At 49.4% G+C, this 23,618-nt stretch overlaps 2 protein-coding genes across 8 annotated transcripts in view; one reads left to right on the top strand and one right to left on the bottom strand.

Annotated features, from left to right (window-relative positions):
* CIC (capicua transcriptional repressor) overlaps positions 1–12,321 on the bottom strand; it is a 49,155-nt gene extending 36,834 nt beyond the window's left edge. For 4 of the 6 annotated variants that reach the window (XM_087940099.1, XM_087940098.1, XM_087940097.1 and 1 more), the window contains exons 1-2: positions 10,921–11,072; positions 5,399–7,990 (exon numbers count right to left, since the gene is read on the bottom strand). In XM_087940099.1, coding sequence (XP_087796225.1) covers positions 5,399–7,958 — 2,560 coding nt within the window. In that variant the 5' untranslated portion in view covers positions 7,959–7,990; positions 10,921–11,072. Of the gene's footprint in view, positions 1–5,398; positions 7,991–10,356; positions 10,476–10,920; positions 11,073–12,203 lie in introns of those variants that run through there. The other 2 variants (XM_087940095.1, XM_087940096.1) reach the window with 2 other exon arrangements.
* A 10,623-nt stretch (positions 12,322–22,944) lies between these two features.
* Positions 22,945–23,618, top strand: part of ERF (ETS2 repressor factor) — a 45,162-nt gene continuing 44,488 nt past the window's right edge. Inside the window, exon 1 of one of the 2 annotated variants that reach the window (XM_026715509.2) lies at positions 22,945–23,124. The gene's annotated coding sequence lies outside the window, so the exon portion shown is untranslated. The remainder of the gene's footprint in view (positions 23,125–23,618) is intronic. The other variant, XM_087940111.1, reaches the window with a different exon arrangement.

Below are 23,618 nucleotides of genomic sequence, written 5' to 3' on the forward strand. Positions count from 1 at the left end.
CCTGACAGTCAGAACAATTAATCAGTGGAACAACTTGCCTCCAGAAGCTGTAAATGCTCCAACACTGGAAGTTTTTAAGAAGAGATTAGATAACCACTTGCCTGAAATGCTATAGTGTTTCCTGCCTAAGCAGGGGGCTGGACTAGAAGACCTCCAAGGTCCCTTCCCTGTTATTCTATTCTATTCTATTCTATTCTATTCTACTCAGTTCCTGAAGAGCACGCCTGCACGATTGAAGGAAGCCACGTAAAATGGCAAACATGTTATCCTATCCCATTCAAAAAAATCTGGATATGGCGCTTGGCCTGTGAAGCTTCTTAAGAGGAAGAATTTGGGATAAGATTGGGAACATGAGGTATTTGCTCAGGCACATCAGAAGCAGAGGGCTGGACCTCGGGGCCAAATCTAAGGACCCCTCCCCGCAACCTTTGGGGATTGCCAGAGGACCATTTGGAGAACGATCTTTGGTCAACTCCACAGCATCAAACATCGAGAGAACATTAGCAGCCGGCCGAGCTTAAGTCAGTGATGGATACATCAACTCACTCCAGAATTCTTGCCTTTTTCAGAGCATTTTATATGCGCAGGGAGGCGAGCCACACACATTGTTAGAAAGGCTGCATTTTCTTTTAATTGTTTTGGAAAGCATTTGCTTTCCGAAACAAGCAAATACATTCGCCAATTCTGTTTTATCAGCAGTCCTCAACTTACCACTGCAATTGAGCCCCAAATTTCTGTTGCTAAGTGAGACACTTGTTAAGTGAGTTTTTGCCCGCCCCCTCTTCTACGACCTTTCTTGCCTCGGTTGTTAAGTGAATCACTGCAGTTGATAAGCAAGTAGCCCGGTCGTTAAGTCCTTCCCCGTTGACTTTGCTGGTCCGAAGGTCGCAAAAGGGGGTCACGTGATCCACCGGGGGGGACACAGCAACGGGTCATTAAGTATGAACCAGGGACCAAGCCTCTGAATTTTGATTACACGTTCACGGGGATGCCACAAAGGTCATAACTGCGAAAAATGGTCATAAGTCCCTTTTTTTCAGCACCGTTGTAACGTCGAACGGACAGTAAACGGACTGTTGTAAGTCGAGGACAACCTGTACAGCTAAAATGTAGAACTGCACACACACACACACACACACACACACACACACACACACAGCGGGCAAACAGGTTTGGCTTTGTTTTTACTCCGAAGGTGGAATAGGGAAGAAGGAGTTGTAAGTCCTGGAGCTGCACGGAGCAAAAGGGAGAATAGACAGGTGAGCTCGGTCCTCCAGAAACACTTCGCCATATAAACACTTCCTCATGACTTCATTGCACCACTCTTGGCACAATCACGTGTCCCAGATGATGCTCCAGCTGGCTTACACTCAGATGCAGCAGCCCACGTACACCGAGTATTTAAAAAAGAAAAAAGAAAAAAGAAAAAAAAAAGGCAATACCAGAAAGCTACCTTTAATATCCAACCCTTGGAGGAAGCTGTACTATCATCCTGCTGGCAGACTCAAGTGTGATGTCGTTCCCACAGAGGATCGGAGAGATAAATGTGCTGCAGTGAACCCCTATACACATCATGCATGCACCCCCATGCAAGACAGGTGGAAACGGCCCCTCCTTTTCCAATAAAAAGGACAATATGCATTCATCACTCAGCCTTTTAACAGATTATTTCCTTGATCCTTCCCCACCCCCACCCCCCCACTCCAAAAAAAAAACCCCGAGGCGCCAATGCAGAAGAGGGCAATCTCCTGATTTCCAGAAACTACACAAAATGTTTGGAAACCGAAAAGGGCTGCAACAGATGTGGCTGCGTAACACATGTTGGCACGACTGGGCTTTTCTTTTCTTTTCTTTTTTTTTTCGGGGTTTTTTTTCTTTTTTTAAAGGCTTTTAAACTTTTAAACTTTAAAGCCTGTCGTTGGAATGCTTACATTATTTATTTCTGGCCTCAAAAGGGTGGGAAATTATATCCCCGCTGTTTTTTTTTTTTTTCTACAGCAGAGGTCAGAAAGGACTCCAGATGCTGCAAAGAAAAAAACGGGGGGGTGGGGGGAGGGAATTGGGAACCCACCAGCAAAAGATGCAATAGCTTTTCCTCGCTGGTAACAGGAGGAAGATCAAAGCTCCGGTCGCTCTAGAACAGGATTTTTATCCTGCTGTTTTTGTCTCATCTGGTTTCCTTCAACGTAATGGATCACAGCTTAATATAAATTCCAATAAGCATTAGAGAGTTGCAGTATGATCACCTCATCTTTGGGGTATGTTTTCTACCCATCCACTTCCTTCCTTCCTTCCTTCCTTCCTTCCTTCCTTCCTTCCTTCCTTCCTTCCTTCCTTCCTTCCTTCCTTCCTCTTTCTCTGAACCTTTCTCCTTCCTTCCTTCCTTCCTTCCTTCCTTCCTTCCTTCCTTCCTTCCTTCCTTCCTTCCTTCCTCTTTCTCTCTGAACCTTCCTTCCTTCCTTCCTTCCTTCCTTCCTTTCTTCCTTCCTCTTTCTCTCTGAACCTTTCTCCTTCCTTCCTTCCTTCCTTCCTCCCTCCCTCCCTCTTTCTCTCTGAACCTTTCTCCTTCCTTCTCTGATCCTTCCTTCCTTCATTCCTTCCTTCTTTCCTCTTTCTCTCTGAACCTTTCTCCTTCCTTCTCTGATCCTTCCTTCCTTTCTTCCTTCCTCTTTCTCTCTGAACCTTTCTCCTTCCTTCCTTCCTTCCTTCCTTCCTTCCTTCCTTCCTTCCTTCCTCCCTCCCTCCCTCCCTCCCTCCCTCCCTCCCTCTGTGTAAGTGCATAGGCTTTCCAGTCCCTGTTGACTTTTGGCAATTATCTGGACTATTCCCTGCAATTTGGGGGTGGGGGGGGGGGAGATTTCAGAAGCGCCACTGACTCCTTCCCAGACTGAGAAAAGATAATTGGCAGCAGGTCACCCAGCTACCTTTCAGCCTAAGGTGGGACAAGAACTCACAGTCTCCTGGCGATTGGCCCAAAGTCACCCAGCCAGCTTTCATGCCTAAGACGCGACTAGAACTCACAATCTTGTGATAGACCCAATGTCACCCAACTGGTTTTCATGCCCAGCCAAAGAGAATTCCTCCTCACCCCTAGCACATGGCTATTTACAGGTCTTCAGTATTAACCCGTGACAAATACTGAACCAAATGGGTTTCCTTGGCTCTTCATTAACCAGCCAAACATTAACCAGCATTGATACTCTCTTCATTTTGCTGTCTAACTGGAACTATGCACATGGCTCTGGGGGTACCCAACATAATGGCCACCCTGGTCCCCTTCAAGTGTAAACAGAGAAGGAAGCAACTCAACTTGGAAAATTAACAACACCATCCCAAGTCATTTGTTTCCCATGTCCTATATACTGAATTTTCAAATCTCGGCGTGGAAAATTTTGCCTCTGTCAACTCTGGAAGGCAAAAGGGGCCTGTTTGGTCCTGTTTTCAATCATAACTTAAGAAGCCAAAGATAAAATTCCAACTTCAGCTCTGCAAACATCGATACTACACCTATCAAATAGGTTTACGGTATTATGGAAGTTGGATAGGAGCCAGCTCAAGAGTCACTCCAACAGAAGAATTAAAACTCAAGTTTTAAATCTCTCTCACTAAAAAGCAACATTAAGAAAAGTCCGTCATGTTAAAAGCAAGCCAACTTAAGGACTACTGGGCGCTATTAAACCATGAACGAGACTCATGAAAGACTGGCCTATCAAAAGGCCATCCTGCACAAAAAAAAATAGCTGGAATCTCCAGTGGGTAGATCAAGAGAGAGATGACATCACACTCAGCTTCCCGGAACCATCTGGAAGCTATTCTCAGAAGCAAATGGATGATGGATTGCAGAGACTTTTCATCGGGAACACTCTCAAGAGAATGGAATTTGCTCCCATAAAAACCGTTTACCTTTCACAGATATATCAATACTCTCTCCTCTACCCGTTCTTCCCTTTTTCCATTAGACAGAGGAGGACCAAGCCGGAAAAAAAAAAAAAACACTTCTCTCCCAACAAATAATCCTAATATCACAAACTTCTGCTGGGTGTAGCAACCATAAGAGTTCCCAGGTTTTTGTTTTTTTTTGTTTCTTGAAGAGACATCCCGTTTTCTTCCCCAGATTTTCCTCTGGTTTGATGTGCTTATTCTCACAACCACCTTTGTGGAGGATGCTAGCGTTAGCGAGAGTTGACAAGAGAAAAGAAACGGAAGCGTCACCCAAAGCTGTGCATGGAGTTATTTGTTTTTTTTTTAAAAAAAAGCCTTTCACAAACAGCTCTCCAAAATCCACTCAGGAAAACCAGACTCTTTTTTTTTATAAAAAAAAAAGGTTAATAGCCTACCGAGGCCAACAGAGAAGGAATGCAGAGCTGCAAATTCTATTTTAGTTTACGGAAAAGAGGCTTCCCTCCCTTGAGCGGCTTGCTTGTTTCGGGTTTGTGCGAAGGCAAATCGGTGCAGCTTCTCCTACCGCTGGCACCAGCGCCGTTCGTTTGCCAGCATGGATTCCTGGTCACCCATGACTACCCAAGCGAGGTTCAGTTTTGTACGAGCTCTTTGGACAAGCCTCACACGCCACGGGGGGCGGGGGGGGGAAAGGGGGCTTTCTGCCAAGAAAAAGGTTGTCACAACTGCTCGGAATTCTGGAACTCAAATATGGAAACTCAAAAACTGGCATTTGCACTGAGATTCCTCCAAGTTCTCTCCCCCGCAATCTACACTCCCCCCCCTGCCCCGCCCATCGGAATGGGACAACGTGCCACGGCCAACTCGCCCTGGGCCAATTTTAACCATTCAGTTTAATTATCTAAAATACATTTTAAAATGTTTTAATATTTTAAAACAGCCTCGGTGGCGCAGCGGTTAGAGTGCAGTACTGCAGGAGACTTCTGCTGACTGCCGGCTGCCTGCAATTTGGGCAGTTCGAATCCCACCAGGCTCCAGGTCGACTCAGCCTTCCCTCCTTCCGAGGTGGGTCAAATGAGGACCCAGGTTGTTGGGGGGAAAGGCTGACTCTGTAAACCACTCAGAGAGGGGGTTGGAAGGCACCAGAAAGCGGTAGATAACTCTAAGTGCTATTACTGTTTTAATTTTTGTCATTCCCATCTCATTTCGCACTCCTTTCTTTAATTATTCTATACCACCGTTTCTTGGGTATTAACGTGACTCTTGTCCTGCGGTGAGCTGGCCGTAGCAAGTTGCCTGCAGCGAATTGGCATAGAGCTCTCCCCCACTCTCCTTGGCACCTCGCCTGAGAGCCACTAAGGCTAAGCAGTTTGGATTTAACCCTGTTTAAAATGTGGGGCCTGGAGGGATGGGAAAAGTGAAATAAACACAGGGAGTCCAAAAAGCGACAACACCCGAAGACAAGGCCAAAGAGTATCGAGTAAGCCCCGAAGCTTACCTGTGCCAGGTCTCCCCATGATGATCTCCTTCTTGGGCGTAGGATGGCTGGTGTACTCTCCGGGGACAAGGAGAGGCAGGAGGGCAGCTGGGGAGGGGTGGAAGGCCACAGGCTGAAAGGGGGAGGACACGCTGAAGACAGGCGGAGCTTGTTCGGGGACAGATACCACACTAGGCTGGCTGGAAGGCAGAGTCCGGCCCACGTTAATGGGCACTGGCATTTGCAACTGCCCTTTGCCCGACAGGTGTTCCTTGGAGCCGGCTTTCCCCATCCTTGGGCTGCCCCCTCGGCTCTCCAACGGCTTCTCTATGAACTTGGAGGGCAACGGGACATCGGGGTTGCGCACAATCACGGGGGAGTCCCTCTGCACGGCGGGCACCCTCCTCACTGTGGGGCTCGGATCGGAGGTGAGCCCAGCTGGCGGGGGCACCAGCAAGAGCGGGGAGGCCTGCTGGGAGCGCGAGGAAAAGGGCCCAGCGCCCGCGGGCGACACGGCCCGGAAACCAGCAGGGGTGGAAGGGGTGGGAGTGTGAGAAATGGATTCCACGCCGGAGTCGAGACTGTCATTCTTGTGGAAGTCGGCCGCCGAGCTGGTGCTGCTGTGGTGCGACTCGGCTTTCCGCTTACTGGGACTCATTGGCACCGTGAAGGTAAGGTTGGTCTGAAAGCTGATGCCCGAATGATGGCGCTCTCGGGAAGCGGCATGGTGCAACATCTCAGGGCTCAGCACGGCACCCCCGACTCCCTTTGGGGTGCTGGCACTCACATGGCGGCTGCGAGCAGCGGCCCGCTGGATGACGGGCGAGGCATTGATGGGGCTGAAATTGGCTGGACGGAAGCCAAAGAGAGGAGAAGGGGACGGGGAGGGAGCAGGGGAGAAGGGGGACTGGTTGGAGACCGGCGAGAAAGATGGGGTGCCTGAACGAGAGCTGCCCAGAGACACCAGCATGACGGCAGCTTCGCACTCGTCAAACTCAAAGCGCGACAAATCGGCAGCCGCCACCAGCCGAGGCCGCGAGTCCCCTCGGGCACTGCTAGCCTCACTGTCCCGCGACGTCTCGTCCCAGTCAAACTCGGCACTGCCCTCCCGCAGGCCACTGGCTCGGCCTTCCGAGAGGCTTTCCATTTCCTTGGTGCGCATGGAGAGGTGACGGGAGCAGTAACCCCGCCGTTGGGACTCCTTCATGCAGCCGTCCCGCGAGCAGAGCCGCCGCCACTGCTTCCCGTTGAACTTCTTGCGGATGCCGTTGGGGGTACACACCACATCCCCTTTCTTGTACTTCTGCTGGGCGGCGGTGAGGGGCGTACGGGAGCGAGAGGAGCCCGGCGTGCTGCACTTATCCACGGACATCACGCTGCTGCTGCGGCTTCCGCTCGCTTCCGGACTCAGCAAAGGCGATCGCTGCTCAGGAAGGCGAGGGAAGGCTGGCGACTTTGGGGGGGACAGGATCTGGGGTGGCACCACCACGGACTTCTCTTCTGCCCTCACTCCAGCACTAATCTTGGACACTTCGGCGTCTTCGGGCTGCTTGGACTCGGGGCACGAGAGGGCCAGAGCAACTTCCTCTGGCTCTGGCAAAGGAGGCATCGTTTCAGGTGGCTTGTTGTCTTCAGAAGGATGGTCACAACGCCACGGGGAGCGTAGAAGGCGCAGGGCTGAGCGGGGCACCCAGGCGGAGTCTTTCCGGGTGGCAGTGGCAGGTCCACGGAGAACCAACGGAAGGGTGAATCGCACTTTATAAGAAGCAGGTTTGACGCTGACTTCCACCACCGTGCCTTCCTGGTAAGCTGTCTCGTCGGGGTCCACGCAAGCACAGACTGGGGTACCCACAGCCAAAGCTCCAGGGGGTGGGACAGCGTCCAGCACAATATCCACAGCAGCAGATCCCAGGGCCCCTTCGTAATACGCCGTGACCCGGTCCCCCACAAACTGCACCCCCAAGTCCTGCCCTCGTCTGACCTGCTTCACAACGGCTGGCTGGAAGAGTCCTTCCCGCCGTGCCAGCACCCGCTGGGAACGTAGCTGGCGCAGGTCGTACGCACTGGGGGGCATCGCCCACATGTTCCTCACCCCCTTGTCATTCTCGTCCGCGGAGTGCTCGCTGGCTGTGTCCGTGCTGGAAGAAGGGCAGCGCCGAGGCTCATCCTCCAAGGTGGCGGCTACGTTCTCACTGCCGTTCGACTCTTCACCCCCAGAATACTTCCGGCATGGCGCCCGCGACTTAAAAGTAGCCGTCTTGCGGTTCAAGGAGGCTTCTGTCCCGCAGGCCTCGGCCCCCGCCTGTGTTTCACCTTCGGGCAGTTTGTAGGGGTCATCGTGAGCTCCGGCCAAGTCCCGCAGGCTAGGGTCCATCTGTACTTGCATGCGCCGGGCACCCACAAAAGCTGAGGGTTGATCGGGCGCCTCCTCTTCTGCTCCTTCTTCAAGCGTGGGGCTCTCGTCAATGGCGGTCTTGCGCTTCTGAGTTTTGGCCCGGGTGGAGGGTGGAGAGCGGCTGCAGCTGCTGCTACCGGAAGAGGAGGAAGAGGAGGAACTGGCAGCCTTTCTCACTGGTTTCATCTTTCTCCCAGGCTGGGCATAGATTCAGGGAGCTAAGAGGAAACAGACAAGAAGGAGGTTACCAGGCCATCCTCCATTCTACCACTCCCCTCTAATCGGATTTCTCCAACCATCAACTTAATCCTCCAAGCTCAAGAAGTCTGAAATTTTGGTTTTAAAAGCGGACTTATCACATGTTTTGAAATGTGAAGAAAATAACTTTCCCGCTTGAGCCATAAACTAGTCACTAATAAACGTACTTTCTCGGCTGTTCCTCACTTCTGAGGAAACTCTTTGGCTGTGCTTCCCTTCCCCGTTATTCTCATCCAATTCCTTATCCCAAACTCTCTTAACTCCAAACTGGAAGAAGGCCTCAATTCCAGCCTGGGAGCTGGAAATAAGCATGCACATTTTTAACAAGCTGCACATAATATGTATGTACAGAAAGACATTATGTAAGAATATCTATATGCAGCCAAAATTATTATTTAAATTTAAAAAGTAAACCCCTCTTAAGTGGGGGAGGTGATAATCTAGGGCATTTACTCCTGTTGGAACAAGCAAAGAATTAATTTAAAATAAATATTGGATTTATATATAAATAAATCTTAGACACACACACACACACACACACACACACACACACATGCCACAGTTCTATTTTGTTCATCATCAGGAGTTCCAGCACTTTTAATATTAGATCCCAATTCAGTGTCAGTGTGAGTATAGGAGATTCCAACTTGCATTGTTAGGTTCAAAATATCCCAATAATGTGGATTTAGTATCTATCTGAACCAAACCTTTCTGGGGACAAACCACGACTTATAGCTTAGAGTGACATATGAACCCATATGTCATGACATATGGAGCTTATTGTATGACGAGTAGAGCAAACCACGGCTTGGTATGAAGTATGAAGCCAGTCTTTATCTGCATTTTTATTCATGCAAAAAGACCTGAAATGTGTGCGTGCACGCGCACGCATCTAGGTAGGAACAAATGTGGTCCTTAACATTGATATTCTGCTGAAGGGCATCCCTGGACTTCAACGAAGCTCCAAAGGGTGAATTGCTTTTTCCAATATTAATTGTAATACACGTAAATATTAGAGAGTTTGCTAGGTCTAGTGAGTAAGGCACCAGGCTAGAAACTAGGAGATGGTGAGTTCTAGTCTGACCTTAGGGATGAAAGCTGGCTGGGTGACTTTGGGCTAGTCCCTTTCTCTCGAACCCAACCCACCTTACAGGGTTGTTGTTGTGGGGGAAATAGGAGGAGGAAGGTGTGTTGGATGCGTCCATCGCCTTGATTTGTTTGTCGAGATAATCAAGGCGAGATGCCAATAAGCAAACAGCTCAAAAAAAAACAGGCCATTTTCTTCACACTTAATAAAGCTCATCGACTCGATGTTCTCTCATTTCATTCCCTACCAACCTTGGCCCAACCGAGGAGATTCTAAATTTTATAGGCTTCAGCTTAGGCGGTATTGGAGGCACTTCATTCATTTCTGATAGTAAATTATGGCAGGGAAAGGAAAACAGGATTGTTTGGAGGGCTCCCAAAGAGCCCTCCTGAATTCCTCTCTCTCTTGCTGGCCAGACAGAGGAGGAGGATGCAAAGGAATGCAGAATGGTTGCAAACCCATCCGCTAACTTAGTCGAATAGAAACTGGAGGCCAAATTTCTGTCTCCCACCCTACCAAAAGAAAGGGCCACGGGGAGTGGGGGAAGAGAGAGAGAGAGAGAGAGAGAGAGTCTGTCTTCCTGGAAAAAAGCAATCTAAGGATCGTCTGTGCAATATCCATAACAGCTGTCATTTTAAACCCCCTCCTTCCAGGTTGCAAACATCAGCTGTTTGAGAAGAGAAAGGACCACCAATGTGGGGCCAATGGCCCTGTGAGTTAGTGGTCTCCTCTTGCCCCCTCTTCCTCGGGTACCAGAGCTGAGCCCTGCCTTTCTTTAAGGCCCAGCATTCTGCGTATGCTTAGAGGCATTCTTTCTCCATGACATCACATCTTCTTGGCATCTACTTCAGATTCCTTGCAGCTCAGCCCAGGAGGAGGTCTGCAAACAATCCAGCTCCTCATCCCAGGACTCCCCCAGCCCCAAATCCTATTCCCTTCCTCCTCCCCTCCCCCCACCAGGAAACCCCCCGGAAGGGATTTTTCCACAGAGTCCCCCTCTTATCCTTGGTCCCCAAGTTCACTTCTGCCATCTTTCCTCCTTCCCCCCCTCCCCTTCTCTTTGAAAAGCCAACCCCTCCTCCTCCTCCTCCTCCTCCTGCAGGTGACCTTGCTCACTTTTCCACCCACCCCCACCCTTCATGTTTTCCCAAAAAGCTGCGATCGTATAGATCCCTTCCCTCCCCCTCCCATTCTGCACTTCGGGAAGACCCTCCCATATTATGCAACTCCTGTACTTACCAGCCTCTCTCCGTCCCACTCCTGCTACAGGCAGGCACCAGCCAAGCTTCCCTTGTCAATCCCTCCCTCTCTTTTTCTATCCCATAATAACTGGTATTGGGTCTCAGCTTGGAACCTTGCCTCCTCGGTGCCATCCCATAATAAACATGCCTGCGCTCGCTCGCTTTCCCTCTCTCTCTCTCACGCACACACACACAAAACAAGACACGCAAGCCAGCCCCTGCATTCTGATGATTCTGATGGGGGAAAGAGGCAAAGTTGGGGCGCTCCCGGGTTTCTCCCCCCCCCTTTTTTTTTCTTTCTTCTTTGCAAAGGGATGTTCTCTCTGGGGCGAACCATTCAAACTTGGGGGCAAGAAGTGGGGAATGCCCCTGGTCCCAGAGTTGGTACCTCCCCAACATAATTGGGGGGGGGGGAGATACAAATCAATAAAGTTGGCTCTTCCTATTTTGAAGGTTCCGGGGTGCAGATGTTTCCTTCTGCAGATCTTTTCCCTCCCAAACACCTCCCCGCCTTTGGTGGTGGTGGGGGGTTGCTAAAGTTGGTACCTCCCAGTCCCCTTACCTGAACCCTTTTCCAGAGTTGCCAAAAGTCTCTATCCAGGGAATCTTGGAACAGTTCGATTTCTTCCCCCCCTCTTCCCCCCCTTTTTTTCACCCTTCCCCGATGGTCCAGCCCGAGCCCCTCTCGGCCCCTCCGAGCCCCTTTTACTCCAACAGACAAAATGGTGAATGAACTGGAACAGCTGGAAGAGCCATCCAATCGGCGCCCACAACTCCGTGACAGATTTTCGGCGCAGCCAACGGCTCCTCACGGAAGGTTTGGCACGCCCCGCCTCCCGCGACAGGCAGCAAGTGCCGCCTATCAGCGCTATAGAGGGGGGGGCCGTACCGTTCAAAGGGCTCCTGCCCCTCCCTTGAGAGGAACACTTACAGTAACCTGTGAAAAGGCGACTTCGGGAAGGAAGGGAAGGCACTTCACATACAGTAGCCAATAGGAATGAAGAGGTGGAGCCAAAGACAAGACTTGTTTACCTGGCGCAAGGCGAACAGGAAGAAGGCACCCTTACTCTAAGCCTCATGGGACATGTAGTCCCTCCAAGGGCTCTCCTTTTTACCTGATTAAGCAGTCTTGTTCTCCCAGAAAAACTTTAATTCCCAGAAAGTACCGCGAAACAAGGCAGGGCGAAGGGGGGGAGAGCGAGCCTGACTCCGTGGGACTTGTAAATTTGCGCCTCCTTTTTCCCTACCGGGGCTGAGGAACGAAAAGACGCCAACTCCCATCCTGCACCAGGACACAAAGCTGGGCGCGCAAAGCCTCACGGCTGTAGTAGTCCCGGACCCCATCAAAAGTGTGAAAAGAAGAAACCAGGAAGTTCTCCTAAGACGGACGAACAACGCCCAGGATGCAGCGCGCGCCGCCGCCGCTGCTCTTCAAAAGGTGGCGATGCCGGATTAGTCCAAGCGAGCGAAAAAGCCTTCGGGAGCGGCGCTTGGACAGCAGGCAAAGTGGAAGCACGCGAGAGCGACAAGACTAGCGCACCCATCATGCTTTGAGAAAACCGAGCGCCTGTCGACGAGCCCGGACGCCGGCGCACGGGCTCCATGGGAGTTGTAGTCCGCGGCGGCGACCCTTCCCTTCCGATATCCTGGGGAGTCCCCTGTGGAAAAACTACCGCTCCCGACAGGCTGTGCAGGTTAATTCGAGGGCGTCCCCTCCCCCCTGCAGGACTGCAAAGTACAACTCCTGAGGTGAAGGAAGGTAGACTTCGTTCCCCTCAGGAATTCCCTCACTGGAGGGCTCGTTGGAATCCGATTTGCATGTCATTAGCATATTCATCAACTTACCGGTGGGGGTCCGCTCTTGGCCTGTCTTGTCCCGGCCGGGCCTCTCGCGCTTCCTCTCAGCAACAGAGGAGCCACCGCCGACAACGCCGCGAACCAATCAGCGCCCGGACCGGGATTCCTCCCCCCCCCCCATTTTTTTCCCCACGTGGGGATAGGAAAGGCGGGATCAAAGAGGAGCCAATCCTGACCTGGGACGGCCGAAGAATGAGGTAATCGCGATGGGATTTAATTGGCTCGCCCTCGCGAAGGCTGGCCACCAATCGGAAGGCGCTTCCAAACAGGACAAGAACGGGCGAGAACTCGGGAGTTTTGAGTGTATTTGGCAACGTGGGGAGGCGGCCGGTCTTCGGAGTTAAGAGGGTTTCTCGCCCGCGCGAGCGTGTGTACGCCTTGCATTACCACTTCTTCTCCCCCCTCCCCGCCTTTCCTTAATTCAAAGGGTTTTCAAACTTAGCAAGTTTAAGTCTTCTGGACTTCAATTCCCAGAATTCCTGAGCTAACATGACTGTAGGAGGAATTCTGGGAGTTGAAGTCCACAAGTCTTTAAAGTTGCCAAGTTTGGGGACCCCTGGCCTAAAGTTAACGGTTGCAGGGCTTGTTTCAGCCTGGGGTTATGCTACATCCCTCGAGTGGGTGCATAGGGTGATCGTGGCCAAAATGTTGTCTGGAAGGTCGTGTGTCCGAGCCCCGCCCTAACGGGAGTGGCAAGTGCAAAAAAAGTGCACGCGGAACTTTGGAAAGCAACGCAGTTCCCACGAGCGTGGTTACTTGCAGGAAGAGAGAGGGAAAGTTCCAGGTGCACAGAAGCCTGTTCAGGAGACCTGGGATTTCCCAAATGTTGGGGAGGAGGGCGGGGGAGTTGTTGGCTCAACCTGACAACTGGGATATGAGGCTGCTTGTTTCAGACATTGTGGCACAGTGTCTCTGACCCTATTCCCACCACCACCTCCTTGCCTTGAGGGGTTCTGCGCAAAGCTTTTGCCAAAGTTGCCAAATGACTTGAGGGCAAAGTGTTACTTAGGATTTGCAGGGAATCTTCTTTGATGCAAAGAAAGTGCTTTGAAGTTGGGGACAAAGTTCTCAGTAAAGTTGTCAAGTACTGTTGATGTGGAGCTGGGCTTTTCTGCAGGATGTTTTCTGCCCTGCGAAGCGACAGCGAAGGGACACAGTCCCACAACACAGTCCTTTCGGCAGCTCCAAGGGGGCTCCATACCCATCTGCACTACTTAGGTGACAAACCTCCAAGCAGCCTCAACGACTCTCTAAAAGAATGCAAATGACCAGCTGCCTGCAAGGAATATCAATCCTTCCATTCTCCACCATCCAGTCAGAGCTGATGAAGCTTCTCGGATGAGAAGCGAAATGTCTCCCCAAAAAAAAAAAACCACAGTCTGGTTGCCTCTTGAAAAAGCACCTTTGGGACCTGAATGACTGAGAATCTCGACAGAGCATGATCCCAAGTAGTCAGCAAGGCAGAGAAACCTACTCGCTGTAGTACATTTCTTTGTGATTTAAGGTGCAGTGCATGTAGAACAAGTATGGAAACAGCGAGACATGGCCAGTCTTTTACTAGCTGGAGGCTACATTTTTTGGGAAGGGAAGAAGCTATAATGAGGTAAGTACTGTACATGTAGTAACCACAACTGGGGCCGGAATATTTAAGCAAGGAAGACACAAGATGATCTTGATTTGCAACCTTTCCTGTTGGCTTCCTTATTGACTTTGTTTTGTCAGAAGGCAGCTGGGGAGGTTACAGATGGAGACCCGTGATCCTGGTATGTTGAACCATCGGAAATGTGAAGTCAGGTACCCAGATTGTGATCACGTGGTTGTGGGGAATGCTGCAATGGTCATAAGTGTGAGGACCACGTCACTTTGTTAGTGCAATAACTTCAAAGAATTGCTGAATGGATGGCCATAAGTAGAGAACCGTTTTAGTACAGCTGAATAAGTGAGGAAATGTCACATCAATTGGGCCAGATTTTCTGGGTTATTTTCCCCTGGGTTGGAGAAGCAGTTTATATTTTTTGATTAAGCTTGTTTTAGGAATGCAGCTCTGCTGCTTTCAGGTAGGTCTTGCCTCCAAATTTTGGAAACCCATCTAGCAGTGTGGATCAGGATGCAAAAATGACACTCAGAGGCTGCCTTACCGAAGGAGGACTGCATTAGTTTATGGTGGCAAAATATCTGAAGGAATTTGGTAGCATATTTCCTAGGTTGTTTATTATTATTATTATTATTATTATTATTATTATTATTATTACTAAAAGGCATACAGATAGTCCTCAACTTACAACAGTTCATTTAGTGACTCTTCAAAGTTACAACGGCACTGAAAAATGTGACTTAGGACTGTTGTTTTTTTTCCACACTTACAACCACTGCAGCTTTGCAGGGTCATGTGACTAAAATCCAGATGCTTGGCAACTGACTCGTATTTGTGATGGTTGCCGTGTCCCATGGTCATATGGTCCCCTTTTGCAACCGTCTGACGAGCAAAGTCAACAGCAAAGCCAGATCCACTTAGCTACCGTGTTATTAAGCAACTGCAGTGATTCACTTAACCGTGGCAAGGAAGGTGTCATGCCCCTGTCAGAATCTGACTCGGAGGAGGAAGCCGAACAGCTGACAGGGAGTGGGAGTGGGGTTTGGTTGGCTGTGGAAGAAACTGGGGAAGGGCAAAATCCTGCTGGGCAGAGCAGGAGAGGTAGAACAAGGGAGAGGAAATTCAGAGGACGACCCAGGCCCACTCCCTCTTCATCCTAGGGCACGCAGGGAGGAACTGAGAAGGGAGCAACGTGGGTTGCATGGCTTACAGGGGAAGAAAGGGCCCTGATTCCCTTTATTAGCTGCAGCTGGGAACACAGTGTATAAAAGAGGAAACTGCGCAGCAAGTTGTTGGGAGCAAACGTGAATTTATCTTGTATCTATGTTCCTGGTGTCTTCCCAACTGTGTGAGTTTTGCCATGCTTTCAAGTCTGAAATTCCTTCTCCTGCCCTATCAAACTAAATACTTCAGTTTGGTTTGTTTGGTTTTTAAGTTACAGTTTGTGTATACCTTGTTTTGGACTGAATTTCCTCCACTTGAAGGCTGTTCCTGGGAGAGAGTTTCTGCAGCAGAAGGTAACCTGGACATGGGGGGGCAAAGTTGGAGCTAATAAAAAGACTCTTATTGTTCATTTGACTGTGTTGCCTTTGTGCCATGCCCCGGATCATCACCGAAGGTGGTAAAATTTGCATAACCGCTGCCTCACTTAGCAACCGAAAGTTTGGGCTCAATTGTGATTGCAAATCAAGGACTACCCGTACACTTTTAAATAAAAGGTGTTAGTTAGAAACGAGCCCCAACACTCGTTTTGAGTTTTTGAAGTCTTATCTGTAGCTCTAATCTAGGGGCTCCTGGTTTCAACCCCAAGCTGAATTCAAACACGGGTTTTATTTTCTGGTATCTGTTCTGTTTCTTAAGCGTAGGTATTTTGGAAACTTTCCTTGCATACCGAATTACAGCTGTGTTTGTGCACACCCAAAACTCCTTTGTTCACCAGCCTCTCAGGTGTCCCAAGAGTCTAGACATGTACAGACTGATTCTACCCTGTGTGCCTTTTGGTTAGGCTTGGCTGCAAACAACTGGGGTAAAAAAAAATATATCTTGAAAGATTTGAAAGTATGCAGTGCTTTAAAAAAACTGTTGGTTCAGTCAGAGCCGATACAGGCAAAAGAAAACATAAGGATTATTCTGTCCCGACTCTGTTAAATTTGCTGTTTCAGCTTGCAACAGTAAGCAGCCTTTGAGGCTGTGCACAATGTTTATTTAAGAGATATATCACCAGATCATTGTCAATAGGCAAAGGTCAAGATGCATGGGTAATAAAAGCCACTTTAAATTTCTTAACAATGAATCGTTTGTCTATATGCTGTTTGCTCTGTGAAGTCAGGGTTGTTGTTGTTGTTTTTAAACCATGCCACAGTCTAAAAGGTGAGATGGATCCTGAGATGCGGATATAGACAATACCTGGATTGGTGTAACATATCTTGTACATCATGAGTTGTTGTTAGTTGCGAAGTCATGTCTGACCCATCACGACCCCATGGACAACGTTCCCTCAGGCCTTCCTGTCCTCTACCATCCTCCAGAGTCCATTTAAGCTCACACCAACTGCTTCAGTGACTCCATCCAGCCTCCTCCTTCTCTGCCATCCCCTTCTTCTTCTATTTCTCTCAATCGTTCCCAGCACTGGGCTCTTCTCCAGGGAGTCCTTCCTTCTCGTGAGGTGGCCAAAGTCTTTGAGTTTCCTCTTCAGGATCTGGCCTTCTAAAGAGCAGCCAGGGTTGACCTCCTCTAGGACTGACCGGTTTGATGGCCTTGCAGTCCAAGGGACTTGCAGGAATCTTCTCCAGCCCCAGAGTTGAAAGGCCTCCATTCTTTGGCGCTCAGCCTTCCTTATGGTCCCACTTTCACAGCCATGCGTTGCAACTGGGAAAACCAGAGCCTTGACTCTACGCACTTTTGTTGACATGGGGATGTCTCTGCTTTTTAGTATGCTGTCTAGATTTGCCATAGCTTTCCTCCCCAGGAGGAAACGTCTCTTAAGTTCTTGGCTGCATCGTGAGTACCAATCCCCAATCTTAAACTTAGGAAGTCTGTCCTCTCTTGGTTGAAATCAACGTATTGATTTTGGGTTGAAATTAAAATCAAATCTCTGGGGGATTCATGTTCTCAAATTGCCTACAGGTAGCCCTCTCCTTATGACTACGGTTGAGCCAAGACAGTTGTTAAATGAGTCACACCCAATTTTACGCCCCCCGCCTTTTTTTGCCACGGTTGTTAAATGAATAACACAGTTGTTAAGCAAATCCAGCTTCCCCCATTAGGTTCCCCCATCACATGTCCTCGAGATGCTGCAACCGTTGTAATTGACACACCGGTTGCCGAGCAACCAAATTTTAATCACAGGATCGCAGGGACGTTGCAACGGTCATAAGTGAGAGGACCAGACATAAGTCACTTTTTCCAGTGCTCTTGTAACGTCAAACAGTTGCTAAACAAATGGTGGTAAGTCAACGACCTCCTGTAAACAGTTTCAAAATGTTAGGGGTTGGGTTTCCCTTGAAATTAGAAGACAATCAACAGAATTGCTACCAATGACTGGAAACAATAGCTGCCCCCCGCCCCCACCCCCCGCCCGTCAGTTCTGGGTCTTGGCAGATGCCCAACCTTGCTGCATTCCAGAACTGGTCCTGCAACATCCTCCCGTAATTTTTCCAAACAAACTCTATTGATGCTGTAAATGGCCGTCCCGGAATGAAGAATGCAGCCTTTATTTTAGAAACTCGGTTCCATTTATATCATATTTTCCACTTCACTTTCTTTTGTGATTTTTTTTGTTTTTTGACCTCCCCCAGCTGGAAGGAGGACAGGGAAAAGGAAAAAAAAAAAATCTGGAACGCTAAGTCTCTTCTTACAAAGAAGCAGAGGTGGGATTTGTGCCATGTTGAGCCAAGATTCGAATCTTGCCTGCCTTTTATCGGCAAAAACGGAATTGTTTTCTCTCTTCGTGTCCACACTGGCTGAAGGGAAGTTCACGGAAAAATAATAATAATAATAAAAATAAAAATACAGTTCTTCCATTGGGAACCAGCTGTACTTTTCAAAGCCTGGTGTTTGCAGTTAGGGAATGAAAAAGATTCTGCGTATCACAAATCAGTCTGGTAGCACCTTTTCCTATTAATACATTTTATTTAAAAAGCAGAAACTTCTACAGCAGGGGTGTCAAATTCAATTTTATTGAGGGCTGCATCAGAGTTGTGTTTGATTGACCTCAGGGGGGAACGGTGGGAAGGCATGGCCAGGATGAGCATGGCCAACTCGACGTCATTCGTGTCTGGGGCGCCTGTGGTGGTCCGAGTGCCTCTGCCAGCACAAATGGGCTCCCGAGTTCCGTTTTCAGCTGCGACAGCCTCCTGCAACCCTCTGCCAGCAAAAATGGAGCTTGGTAAGGCCGTGTGTGGCCCTGCAGAGCTCTGTCTTCGCTGGCTGTGGCACCGCGGACCGGTCCTTCATTGTTTCCATGGCTAGAACTAAGCACCCTGTGGGCCAGATCCAGCCTGCAGGCCTTGAGTTTGACCCCCCCTATTCTACAGAGCCTGGCTTCAGAGAAACAGGCTAGGCTAAAATGCAATTGGGTAAGGATTAAGTTCAGCACACTGTCGGTTAAGTTTAGCAGTTGTCGGTTCTCTCGAAACCATGGGTCATCCTGTAATGCTGTAATGCTTAGGGGACTGGAGGCTAAAACGTACGATGAACGGCTACAGGAACTGGGCATGGCTAGTCTAGGGAAGAGAAGGACCGGGGGAGACAGGAGAGCAGCCTTCCAATATTTGAGGGGATGCCCCAGAGAGGAAGGGGCCAAGCTATTTTCTAAAGCTCCTGTAGGCCAGACAAGGAATAATAGATGGAAACTGAACAAGGAGAGATTTAACCTGGAAATAAGGAGACACTTTCTGACAGTGAGGACAATCAACCAACGAAACAGAAGTTGCCTTCGGAAGTTGTGGGAGTTTCATCACTGGAGGCTTTCAAGAAGAGTTTGGACTGCCATCTGTCAGAAATGGTGTAGGGTCTCCCGCTTGGGCAGGGGGTTGGACTAGATGACCTACAAGGTCCCTTCCAACTCCGATTATCTGTTATCTGCTTCTGTCATAGCCCGGGGTAATGCTGCTACTTGAGTTCTTTCTCTGGACCTTTCTGGTAGTATTTGCTGCTGCAACCCTACAGCCAGCATTACGGCCTGGAATAGTTCGTCCCAATCTCCCCGCATATTGTGGTTTTCTGGAGGATGCATCTGTTAGGAAATTTTTCCCACTTCTAACGCAAACACAAAATTGAAATGCCGGAAATATAGTGCCCATCTGACTTGTTTTCTTCCATTAAGTGGGGAAGGTGTTTGACCAGAACAGAGAGTAGAAGCTGATCTCGGGTTACTTTGGGTGAGACCGTCTCAGCCCAACCTACCTTATAGGGTCGTTGTTGCTGCAGGGAACTAAGAGCAAGGGTGCTTCTTTGAGCCTCGGCATGATATGGAGATCAAATAAATAAAGAGTTTAGCTATCACAGGCTATAGATGTCTGCTGTACCATTTGCTGGTCCTACCATGGTTGAAAGATCCAAGCCATGGTGCTTTCTGGAGAATCTCTCTCAGGAGTCGGTCTTTGCTAATTAATTTCAAAGCTCCAACAGCACAGGAAAAAAGGTGACTTAACACCTGGTCTTCTCATTTGCAACCTTTGCAGCATCCCCATGGTCATGTGATCAAAATTTGGGCACTTGGCAATTGACTCATATTTATGACGGTTGCAGTATCCAGGGGTGACAGGACAACTTTGGTGACCTTCTGACAAGCAAAGTCAATGGGACAGCCAGGTTCACTTAACAATGACGTTGCTAACTTAACAACTGCTGGGATTCACTTAACAACTGGGGCCAGGAAGGTTGTAAAATGAGGCAGAACTCCCTTAACAACTGTCTTGCTTAGCAATTGAAATTTTGGGCTCAGTTGGGGTCGTAAGATGAGGATTACCTGTATGTTAAGCAGAGGAAGTTCCCTGGTGACTTTCTCAGCCAACCTACCCCGCAGGGATGTTGTCATGGGGCAAATTGGGGAGTGGGGAATATCCCTCTTTGGGGGTCCTGTCATGTTGGAGTCTGAATCCAAGGAGAAAGATGAACAGCTGACAGGGAGTGGGAGTGTGTCTCCGTTGGCTGTGGAGGGAACTGGGGAAGGGCAAAGCCCAGCTGGGCAGAGCAGGGGAGTGGTAGAAAAAGGGAGAGGGGGTTCAGAGGAAGACCCAGACCCACCCCCTCTTCATCCTAGGGCACGCAGGGAGGAACGGAACAGAGCAACGTGGGTTGCATGGCTTACAGGGGAGGAAAGGGCCCTGATTCCCTTCATTAGCCACAGCTGGGAAGGGAGTTTAAAAGAGAGGCAACTGAGCACAGTGTATTCTGGGAACAAACGTGAGTTTATCTTGTGTTGACTCTGGTTATCCGTGGTCCTGGCATCCTCCCAACCGTGTTGAATTACAGCCGTGCCTTCACATCTGGAATTCCTTCTCTTGCCCTGCCAGACTAATTACCTCATCTTGCCTTGTTTGGACTTTAAGTTACAGTTTTTGTTGACCACATTTTGGACTTGATTCTCTGCAGCCAAAGGCTGTTCCTGGGAGAGTTTTTCTCCAGCCAGAAGGTAACCAGGACATTGGGGGCAAAGTTGGAGCTAATAAAGGGACTCCTACTGATTATCTGACTGTGTTGCCTTTGTGCCACGCCCTGGGTCATCATAGGTCCTGGTGGAATGCCAATATATACATACATACATATACATACATACATACATATGTGTGTGTGTGTGTGTGTGTGTGTGTATACACTAAGATCTCATAAACAACTTAAAAACAGAATTTTTACTGCTTTTCATAAGTATAAAAAAACTTGCATCTGGGGTGTCTAACTGTGGCAACTTAAAGACTTAGGATTCATTTCCCAGAATTCCCCCCTGAGGAATTCTGGGAGTAGAAGTCCGCAGGTCTTAAAGTTGCTACAATTGGTCTTGCAACTAGGCTATTCTTCCTATTTTGCCTGCCAGATTTTCCCATACAAATCCATTGTGTCTGCTTATTTTGACTAGCTTGCACTTACTCCTCCCAAATGGATTAAGATCATCCATCAATATTTGACAATGACCTCTGTGAATGTATGAACCCAGACTGTAAGAATCACAATAAGGCTGTCGTGACAATCGATTCTATCCAAGGCAGGCAAAGACGTGCTAGTGGCAGGTAGCAAGAGCCCACTGATAAATTACTGTGGTAATTTATAAGCCAGAGTCGCTTCACTATTGGAAGGTTCCTGTGTGTCTGGAGCAAAAAAACAAGGGACATCCACTGATTCAGGGAGAAGAAAAAAACATGTGAAAGGGTCATGCTAAAGGTGCTTTTTTTAAGAGGCAACTGGACTTTTTGGTTTTTCTTTGAAGACATCTCGCTTCTCATCCAAGGAGCTTCTTCAGCTCTGGCTGGATGGTGGGGAATGAGCCCATCAAAGCTGAAGAAGCTTCTTGGATGAGAAGCGAAAGGTCTTCAAAGAAAAACCAGAAAGTCCAGTCGCCTCTTGAAAAAAACACCTTTGGGACAACCATGCCCTGGAGAGACTGAGCATCACCACAGACGTGTGAAAGGGTCATTCCGCCCCTCCGACTTTTTCAAAGCCTGAGAAAGCCTCTGACGCCCCTCCTCCTACCCAGGGCAGAAAGTCCGCAAAGGCTACATTCACACAACCCCCTTCCGTATTAACCTGACTGCTGGGTCTGCAGAATGCAACGGTCTGGGGTTTGCCCATCCCACCGCGGTCCGGATTTAGGCTTAGACTAACTTTATTGTCACTTTGAATGAACGCTAATTGTCATACATTAAAACGAACATTTGTTGCATATAGCTCTCGAAGGGTTGCCACCTCCAATATACACTACATAGATATGACAAAATCGATATATATAAACGTGAAATACCACTCACGTATCATCACGAAATCTCCAGAACCGTAAAGCCTACAAACTTGAAATTTGGCACGTATGTTCCTCTTGGCTTCTAGGTGTTCACTAGGAAAGGATTTTTCGAAATGACCAACTGAGAATTAATATTTCCTATATTATTATTATTAACCCGCACTCTGATGCTAAGAAGTTCTACTCCCCCTCCCCACCTGAAAAGAAATCTCTTCCAAATGCAAAACACAAGCAGAGGAGTTTCAGTTTCACAGCACCAAGCAGCTTTAGGACAGAACAGTTGAGCTAAGCCACACCCAGGCTCCTTGCTGTCTCCTTGCTCACACAACCAATACTCTTTCCGTTTCCAAACAGCCCTTAACTCTCTCACGCAGGACTGCTGGCCAGATGACTATGGATGGATGCTGGTAGGCAGAGGCAGAAATTTCCCCCTTCATCTTCCTCCCCCCAAACTAAGCCCGATCACGTAGTTACATAGCGAAGCACGGATATCAAGGCAAGTAAACAAACAAGTACAAAATTATGCATCCACCCGCATTTATTCCACGACACAGAGAGAGCCGTCCCGCGGCTGGAGGAGCGTGGCGGGGTGCGGCTAGGTGCAAAGAGTCGGGGATTCGCGCACCTAGCGCGGCTATCTAGCTCAGCGCTGCTTCGGGCTAATTGCTGGCCTGCAGGAGGCGCCGCAAAGCAGCCAAAAGCGGCTGCTCCATGCAGCCAAAAGCGTCCCGCCGGCTGGCTGGCTGGCTGGCTGCGCTGGGAAAAAGCGGCAGGCGAGGCGACGGGAAGCCGTTTGCTGGGCTGGGCTGCGTGCGAGCCGCGGAGCCGGCCCGGGCTTGCGTTTCCCGCGCCCCTTCGCCCGGGGCCAAAAGCAGGAGGGCGATGCCAACTGGCAAGGCTCCCCAGGGCGGCGGCGGCGGCGGCGGCGGCAGGAGGGAGGAAAGATTTCACGGCAGCTGTTTTTAGTGCCTCCTCCTCCTGCTGCTGCTGCTAATTCAGCCGCAGGGACGAACTTTGGGCTATTTCGGCCGTGGCAGGGAGTCACAAGGCGCCCGGCCCTCCTGTCTAAGTTTAAGCCTCTCTCCGCTAACTCCTTCTTTACCTCCTTCGCTTCTTCCGAAAGTCGACCCCGCCCTGGGAGCTAAATATAACCGCCTTCCCCTTCCTCTCTTCCCTGCCTCTGGCAGGACCCTGCCCGGCGGCCGGTGCCCGAGTCGCCTTTCGGAGCCCGCCGGGACACCCCCCCCCAAAAAAAAGGGGGGGAAGGGGAGGTCGAGGTTCCCAATTGAGGGAAGGGGGGGTTCCTCTGAAACAGGGACCCCACCCCGCTTTCCTCGAGACCCCCGCCTCTTCTTTGCTCTGTAAGTGCCTTTTATATTCTCCTTTTCTTCGCCCCTGCTCTTTTTATTGGGGGGGGGGGATTTAAAGGGTCTCTTGAATCTCATGGAGCAATTTTTTGGGGGGTTTCCTTCCCCTTTCTTTGGGCAGGTTCTGGATGAAAGCCCTTCTTTTGGGGGTAGGGGAAGCTGCGAAAGGGACTTACAACAGGGAAAGGGCATGGATGCCCTTCGAGGCTTGTGGCTTCTGGGTTGGGGCGGAGAGTGAAAGCCAATTTACTTTCCCTAAAGGATATTTGGAAAGACAAGCCGCTCCGGATGGTCCATCTAATCTCCACAGAGTTTGTCCCAAAAGGGAAAAGTTTCCAAAGCGGGATATAGGATGAAAGGAAGTGGTTCTTAATTGATAAAAAGGAGTTTTTGTGTTTCCTTTCTAAAGTCCTTTATCCCTCCTGCAGTGGGTGCTGACAAAGTGGGCTTTTGTCACTCACTCACCCCTTGGACCACTTAAGACACCA

This window comes from Pseudonaja textilis, chromosome 10 (assembly GCF_049901715.1).
Source record: "Pseudonaja textilis isolate UNSWEBS1 chromosome 10, rPseTex1.2, whole genome shotgun sequence".
Classification (NCBI taxonomy): Eukaryota; Metazoa; Chordata; class Lepidosauria; order Squamata; family Elapidae; genus Pseudonaja; species Pseudonaja textilis.